Source organism: Staurois parvus, unplaced genomic scaffold (assembly GCF_062004578.1).
Source record: "Staurois parvus isolate SC_StPar_1 unplaced genomic scaffold, SC_StPar_1.0 ptg002567l, whole genome shotgun sequence".
In the NCBI taxonomy this organism is placed as follows: domain Eukaryota; kingdom Metazoa; phylum Chordata; class Amphibia; order Anura; family Ranidae; genus Staurois; species Staurois parvus.
The window spans coordinates 72,302-80,712 of NW_028320363.1; the positions used below are offsets into that span (position 1 = coordinate 72,302).

The 8,411-nt window shown below is 52.2% G+C and overlaps 1 protein-coding gene across 1 annotated transcript in view; it reads right to left on the minus strand.

Moving 5' to 3' along the window:
* LOC149430638 (tubulin beta-3 chain) overlaps positions 1 to 7,744 on the minus strand; it is a 28,118-nt gene extending 20,374 nt beyond the window's left edge. Inside the window, exon 1 of the mRNA XM_089666161.1 lies at positions 7,597 to 7,744. Coding sequence (XP_089522287.1) covers positions 7,597 to 7,653 — 57 coding nt within the window. The 5' untranslated portion in view covers positions 7,654 to 7,744. The remainder of the gene's footprint in view (positions 1 to 7,596) is intronic.
* Positions 7,745 to 8,411: the final 667 nt, after the last annotated feature.

Below are 8,411 nucleotides of genomic sequence, written 5' to 3' on the forward strand. Positions count from 1 at the left end.
GTCCGATCTCAGAGTCATCCGTAAAATGTGTGAATCTCCAGTTATAGGGCGTATTACACCCCCCTTCAGCAGCGGATGGAATCTGTGACCTGTCACGGGACTTTGCACATCAGAGTTGCATGACAAGTTTTCCAATGAAAACCATCCATATATGTGCCACTTATAAGTTGCGCCAAAGTTGCACCAAAGTCGTGCAACTTTGGAGTCTACAAGTGTGAATGGAGCCGGACTGAGTATGCAGCTTCTGCATCTTTTATCTCTGCCTATGTTGCAGTGTAAGCCGGTCACATGATCACTGACCCAGGTTTCCTGTCTCAGGGTGGCTCCTTTCTCTTGCAGCATCCTATGGGGTCACCCTTCTATGCAGGGACTAGACTTGTGTCTCCCTACACTGTGTGCATCAATAGAAACACACAGCCCCATAGCCTAGGATGGCATAGCGCTCCCCTCCTCCTTCCTCCTTCTCTAAGCCAACAAACTGTCTGGAGACTGCACGGTCGGGCCCACGGTCGGGCCCCTGCCACATCTCTCTCCATGTGCAGGGGGACCGGTCTTGTCTCCGCCCCCTCCTGTAGTTTCTGCAAGCAACCTGTAGTGGGTGGGACTGCTGGGCCCCTCCAACAGCTCTACTCCCTCTCCTTGTACAGGGGGACTGGTCTTGTCTCCACCCCTTCCTGTATTTTTATGTAGTGGGTGGAGCCTGATGGGCCCCTCCCACAGATCTATTCTCTGTACAGGCTATGTACAGCACAGTGATGATGTCACTGCTACTTTTACAAGGTAATTTCTGGGTTTGCAAAGGAATTTGGTGCACATAAAGTGGATTTTTGCAGCTATTGAGGAATATATTCAAACAAATGTTTGTGTGCTCAGAGTCCAGCTTTAAAAGGTAAAAAAAATGTAAACCATTACTTGTGGATAATAATCAGGAAGAAAGTCTGAAAAACACTCGGAGAGTCCAACACTTATTGTGAAGATTAAACATCAAATGATGGCACTACAGCGTCCCCTACAGGGCAACAGACGTATTGCAAGGACCTTTCCTCCTTCCTTCATAGTGCCCCACCTGTGCCTCTCCTCCTCTCCTCTGTGCCTCTCCTCCTCTCCCCTCTCCCCTGTGCCTCTCCTCCTCTGTGCCTCTCCTCCTCTGTGCCTCTCCTCCTCTCCTCTGTGCCTCTCCTCCTCTGTGCCTCTCCTCCTCTGTGCCTCTCTCCTCTCCTCTGTGCCTCTCTCCTCTCCTCTGTGCCTCTCTCCTCTCCTCTGTGCCGCTCCTCCTCTCCTCTGTGCCTCTCCTTCTCTCTCCTCTCCTCCGTGCCGCTCCTCCTCTCCTCTGTGCCTCTCCTCCTCTCCCCTGTGCCTCTCTCCTCTCCCCTGTGCCTCTCTCCTCTCCTTTGTGCCTTCCTCCTCTCCTCTGTGCTTCTCCTGCTCTCTCCTCTGTGCCGCTCCTCCTCTCTCCTCTCCTCTGTGCCGCTCCTCCTCTCTCCTCTCCTCTGTGCCTCTCCTCCTATCTCCTCTGTGCCTCTCCTCCTCTCCTCTGTGCCTCTCCTCCTCTCCTCTGTGCCTCTCCTCTCCTCTGTGCCTCTCCTCTCCTCTGTGCCGCTCCTCCTCTCTCCTCTCCTCTGTGCCTCTTCTCCTCTCTCATCTGTGCCTCTCCTCCTATCTCCTCTGTGCCTCTCCTCCTCTCCTCTGTGCCTCTCCTCCTCTGTGCCTCTCCTCTCCTCTGTGCCTCTCCTCTCCTCTGTGCCTCTCCTTCTCTCTCTTCTCTGTGCCTTTCCTCCTCTCCCTGGTCCTCTCTCCTCCTGTGTGCCTCTCCTCCTCTGTGTCTCTCTTCCTCTGTCCCCTCTCCACTTTTCACCTCTCCTCCTCTGTCCCCTCTCCTCCTTTCTTCTCTCCTCCTTTCTCCTCTCTCCTCTCCTCCTCTGTGCCTTTCCTCCTCTCCTCGGTCCTCTCTCCTCCTCTCCTCGGTCCTCTCTCCTCCTCTCCTCGGTCCTCTCTCCTCCTGTGTGCCTCTCCTCCTCTCCTCGGTCCTCTCTCCTCCTCTCCTCGGTCCTCTCTCCTCCTCTCCTCGGTCCTCTCTCCTCCTCTCCTCGGTCCTCTCTCCTCCTCTCCTCGGTCCTCTCTCCTCCTGTGTGCCTCTCCTCCTCTCCTCGGTCCTCTCTCCTCCTCTCCTCGGTCCTCTCTCCTCCTCTCCTCGGTCCTCTCTCCTCCTGTGTGCCACTCCTCCTCTCCTCGGTCCTCTCTCCTCGGTCCTCTCTCCTCCTCTCCTCGGTCCTCTCTCCTCCTGTGTGCCTCTCCTCCTCTCCTCGGTCCTCTCTCCTCCTCTCCTCGGTCCTCTCTCCTCGGTCCTCTCTCCTCGGTCCTCTCTCCTCGGTCCTCTCTCCTCCTGTGTGCCTCTCCTCCTCTCCTCGGTCCTCTCTCCTCCTGTGTGCCTCTCCTCCTCTCCTTCTCTCTCCTCCTCTCCTCGGTCCTCTCTCCTCCTCTCCTGGTCCTCTCTCCTCCTCTCCTCGGTCCTCTCTCCTCCTGTGTGCCACTCCTCCTCTCCTCGGTCCTCTCTCCTCCTCTCCTCGGTCCTCTCTCCTCCTCTCCTCGGTCCTCTCTCCTCCTTCTCTCTCCTCCTTTCTTCTCTCCTCGCCATATAATTAATCTAATAAAGGTACTGTCTGGGCACAGCTGTTCCATCACCCCTCCCCCCCTCCCCGATGACAGGCCACAGACCTGCTGCACTTATTGATTTGCCACTCTCCAGGCTCTGGGGACCGGCTGATGACTACAAGACGTCTGCGGGATGATCAAAGCATCTGTCTGTCTCCCAGCAAGTGCTGTCTGACACCAAAGATGTGCTGCTCCTCGCCATGATGTCACTCCATAGATTAGAAGAAAACCAAAGCCTGACAGTCCACGGCTTCTCCTTCAAAGGCAACACTTTCTATATGATCCGCCGCATGGTGGCAAATGATCAAAAACAATCGTTCTTTCCGATCATTTTACTCCAGTTCAACAAAAATATAAACATTTGACCAAATTATTAACGGAATTAGAAAGCTCTGTGAAATGATCGATAAAATAGCGATGGGTGAAGACGCAGGGCAATCGTCTTACTGTACTAGTGGAAGAAGTAGACGATTTGTAATGAATACAACGAAAAAAACAGAATATGATCGCCTCAAGATTGCCGTCTGGGGCTCCCCGTTATGCTCTGAAATTCTCAATTGTTAGTCAAACCGATTCGTACTTCATTATCTTCATGTATGTCCACCAACTGGACGGGACGTCACCACTGCGGTATCAGTATTAAATAAATATGATTACAGTATGAAAAAAATGTATCGCTATCCTACGGACCTGTCCTATGGAGGTGTCCTATGGAGGTGTCCTATGGAGGTGTCCTATGGAGGTGTCCTATGGACCTGTCCTATGGAGGTGTCCTATGGACCTATCCTACGGACCTGTCCTATGGAGGTGTCCTATGGAGGTGTCCTATGGAGGTGTCCTATGGAGGTGTCCTATGGAGGTGTCCTATGGAGGTGTCTTATGGAGGTGTCCTATGGACCTATCCTATGGACCTGTCCTATGCAGCTGTCCTATAGACCTAACCTATAGACCTGTCCTATGCAGCTGTCCTATGGACCTAACCTATGGACCTGTCCTATGGAGGTGTCTTATGGACCTATCCTATGGACCTGTCCTATGGAGGTGTCTTATGGACCTATCCTATGGACCTATCCTATGGAGGTGTCTTATGGACGTGTCCTATGGAGGTGTCCTATGGACCTGTCCTATGGAGGTGTCCTATGGAGGTGTCTTATGGACCTATCCTACGGACCTGTCCTATGGAGGTGTCCTATGGAGGTGTCCTATGGAGGTGTCCTATGGAGGTGTCCTATGGACCTAACCTATGGACCTGTCCTATGGACCTAACCTATGGACCTGTCCTATGGAGCTGTCCTATGGACCTAACCTTTGGACCTGTCCTATGGAGGTGTCTTATGGACCTGTCCTATGGAGGTGTCTTATGGACCTGTCCTATGGAGGTGTCTTATGGACCTGTCCTATGGAGGTGTCTTATGGACCTGTCCTATGGAGGTGTCTTATGGACCTGTCCTATGGAGGTGTCTTATGGACCTGTCCTATGGAGGTGTCTTATGGACCTGTCCTATGGAGGTGTCTTATGGACCTGTCCTATGGAGGTGTCTTATGGACTTGTCCTATGGAGGTGTCTTATGGACCTGTCCTATGGAGGTGTCCTATGGACCTGTCTTATGGACCTGTCCTATGGAGGTGTCCTATGGAGGTGTCCTATGGAGGTGTCTTAGGTCCATATCTCATGGACATAGTTCATGGACAGATCCTATGCATGTATCTTATGGACCTAACCTATGGATGTGTCTTATGGATGTATCTTATGGACATAGTTCATGGACTGATCCTCTGAATGTATCTTATGGACATAGCCTATGGACCTATGCTCAGGCCAATAAGACAGGTTCATAACATACATCCCTAGCATAGGTCCTTGAGATACATCGCTAGCATAGGTCCATGAGATACATCCCTAGCATAGGTCCATGAGATACAGTAGGTCTATAGGATAGGTCCATGAGATACATCCATTAAATAGGTCCAAGAGATAGGCCCATAAGAGAGCTCCATGAGATTGGATATATCTTATGAACCTATCTCACGGAGTTCTCTTATGGGCCTATCTCTTGGACCTATTGTATTGACGTATCTCTTGAACCTATTGTATGGACGTATCTCCTGGACCTATCTTATGGATGTATCTCATGAACCTATCCTATAGACCTACTGTATCTTATGGACCTATCCAAGGGATGTATCTCTTGGGTCCAAAAGATACAGTAGGTCCATAGGATATGTCCATCTGATGGACTTATCCTAGGGTTGTATCTCTTGGACCTATCCTGTGGACCTACTGTATCTTTTGGACCCATCTCATGGACCTATCCTAGGGTTGTATCTCTTGGACCTATCCTGTAGACCTACTGTATCTTTTGGACCCATCTCATGGACCTATCCTAGGGATGTGTCTCATGGATGTCTCACAACATCAGATATTTTGTTGCATTGAGAATATGTGTGAACCCATTACAAATGTTCCCTTTGCCCAATGATACAATTTTGAGATGTCTTGTCTGTGGTGTGGTGCTCGTACCCCGGGGTGTTAGTAACTCTCGGTTCTTTGTCTGCAGTTGTACAAATAGAATTAAAGCCAGGATGACATCACCTTTCTACGCTTTGAGCTTGCTGCTGCAGGATGGGAGTGGCCCAGCTGAACAATACATTACTGGCCGGATCCAGCATGGCAGAGGTTAAATAATGGATGAGCTCAGCGACGCCCCCGTCTGAAGGCATGGAGATGATATCAGGGCTTTCTCTCCCCAATGTATTAGGCAGCTTTTAGGAGGGAGCAGCTGGGCGCCCTGCAGGATGGCTGGTGTCATTAGGCTCAAGCTAATCTGGGAAATGGGTACAGCCTAATGACATCCCCCCCCCACCACTCCCATCCGCCATGACAATCGCTGACACCTCCCTTGGCTGGCTCTGAGCAGATCCCTTTAATTAAACAGGATTTACTCACTCAGCCGCCCCTTCCCATCAAAAGCAATGAAATCACCGCTTGCTGCAGGTTTAACCCCTTCCCTACCGGCAATGTAGGCGGCCAACCCTAACCTATGGCCGGCCCAGGAAGAGCACCAGGCCTACAGTGAGGGGTCACAAGGAGGCTCCCTGATAGGACAATGGGGCTGTGTCCCACCTGGCAGACAAAGTGTTAACGTGCCGGGTGTGCGCTCACAGAAAGGAACAGCGAGGGCGGAACGCAAAGCATTCTATAAAGAATACGACGATGCCAATCAACCCGAAACAAAAAAAATTGGTGCTGGTTGTCGGGGTCCACATAGATTTACAGCGCCGGTTCTCGGGGTCGATGTAGATTTACAGCGCCGGTTCTTGGGGTCTACATAGATTTACAGCGCCGGTTCTTGGGGTCTACGTAGAATCATGGCACCGGTTCTTGGGGTCTACGTAGATTTACAGCGCCGGTTCTTGGGGTCTACGTAGATTTACAGTGCCGGTTCTCGGGGTCTACGTAGAATCATGGTGCCTGTTCTCGGGGTCTACATAAATTCACAGCGTCGGTTCTCAGGGTCTATGGAGAATCACAGCGCCGGTTCTCGGAGTCTACGTAGAATCATGGCGCCGGTTCTTGGGGTCTATCGAGAATCATGGCACCGGTTCTCAGGGTCTACATAGATTCACAGCGCCGGTTCTCGGGGTCTACATAGATTTACAGCGCTGGTTCTCGGGGTCTACGTAGAATCACGGCGCCGGTTCTCGGGGTCTACGTAGAATCGTGGCGCCGGTTCTCGGGGTCTACATAGAATCACGGCGCTGGTTCTCAGGGTTCCTGTTCAAATTCTATACCTGGCGGGAATTGTACTCTACCTCCAGTCCCATGCCCCCCTCCCCCTCCACGTGCCCCTCTGCTGCTGCAGTGTTCGCGTCGCCCTTTGTTCCTGCGCTGCAGTGATGGGTGTGGCTCTGCAGCACTGAGCGTCTATCATGGTGCCCCCCCCCCATCCGATCGCCGTCTGGAGACACAGACACCTGGGCTGAGCAGGTGCCACCATCCTTCACCGCGGATCTAATCTGGGGGTCACCTCCACCATAGCCAAACCTGCAAGGTGTGTTGGGGGAGGGGGGGGCGTGGGGGGGAGGGGCTCCTGTATACCGTCAATGTTATGGGACATTTAGAGGGCATTTAAATAGAAGAACGAACATTCAATTCCCATACAAATATAATTCACATCGATCCTCCTCTGTATACGGATGGCTGACCGATCGTCGCTCCCCCATATATATATATATATATACCCTGGCATAGTTACAATATATATCATTTATTAAACGCATTCCCACCATTGTACCGAGTATACAGTATATATATATATATACAGAGAGAGCGAGACATATATATACACACACAGTATATATCTCTCCAGTACATGTATATACCTCCCGGAGTACACTGTATACAGCACAGGACCAGGGGCGGACTGACCATCTGGAAACTCAGGCACTACTCGAGGGCCCGGGGTCAGTAGGGGGCCCCATGAGATGCCCCTGGTACCTTTTTCATAGGCTTTTTTGAGTTTGGGCAAGGACACAGGGGCCCCATGATCCCCTATTGCCCGGGGGCCCCATGATCCCCTATTGCCCGGGGGCCCCGTGATCCCCTATTGCCCGGGGGCCCCGTGATCCCCTATTGCCCGGGGGCCCCGTGATCCCCTATTGCCCGGGGGCCCCGTGATCCCCTATTGCCCAGGGGCCCCATGATCCCCTATTGCCCGGGGGCCCCGTGATCCCCTATTGCCCGGGGGCCTCGTGATCCCCTATTGCCCGGGGGCCCCATGATCCCCTATTGCCCGGGGGCCCCATGAGTTGTCAGTCCGCCCCTGCACAGTATATATATATATATGGGTGACATGCGCCCACTCTCGGCATCCATCGCATGACACACATGAATTGCCAGCTCTGCAGCCCAGTGGAAGCCCCTCCCCCCCGAGGGCCCCTCACCTTGGCCCCGATCTGGTTGCCGCACTGGCCGGCCTGGATGTGGACGATCTCCCTCATGGCTGCCTCGGCTCTGGGCTCGGGATGCGGACACTGGAGGCGGCGCTGCGCCGGCGGGGACCTTATAAAGCGGAGGCGCTGACGTCACGGGAGCCGGGAGCCAATGGCGAGCCGCCTGCGAAACGCCGCAACATCCCTGCAGCATCAGCACCGGCCGGGACGGGAGCGCGCGCGACACGCCCAGGGAGGCGGCGGGGACGGGGAGCTCAGCTGGGCGCGTGCCTGAAGGTGGGCGGGGGGCGCGCCTATAGTCAGCGATAGACATGGAAAGTGACTCGGCAACCTGTAGATGGGGGGAGGGGGATGGATGGGGGGGGTCACCGATCACTGGCTTTGTTATCACCCCAATAATCAGCATTGGAAGAATCTACATTGTAACCGATAATTCCATATATAGAGGATCTACAATGTAACCGATAATTCCATATATAGAGGATCTACAATGTAACCGATAATTCCGTATATAGAGGATCTACAATGTAACCGATAATTCCATATATAGAGGATCTACAATGTAACCGATAATTCCATATATAGAGGATCTACAATGTAACCGATAATTCCGTATATAGAGGATCTACAATGTAACCGATAATTCCATATATAGTCTACAATGTAACCGATAATTCCATATATAGAGGATCTACAATGTAACCGATAATTCCATATATAGAGGATCTACAATGTAACCGATAATTCCATATATAGTCTACAATGTAACCGATAATTCCATATATAGAGAGTCTACAATGTAACCG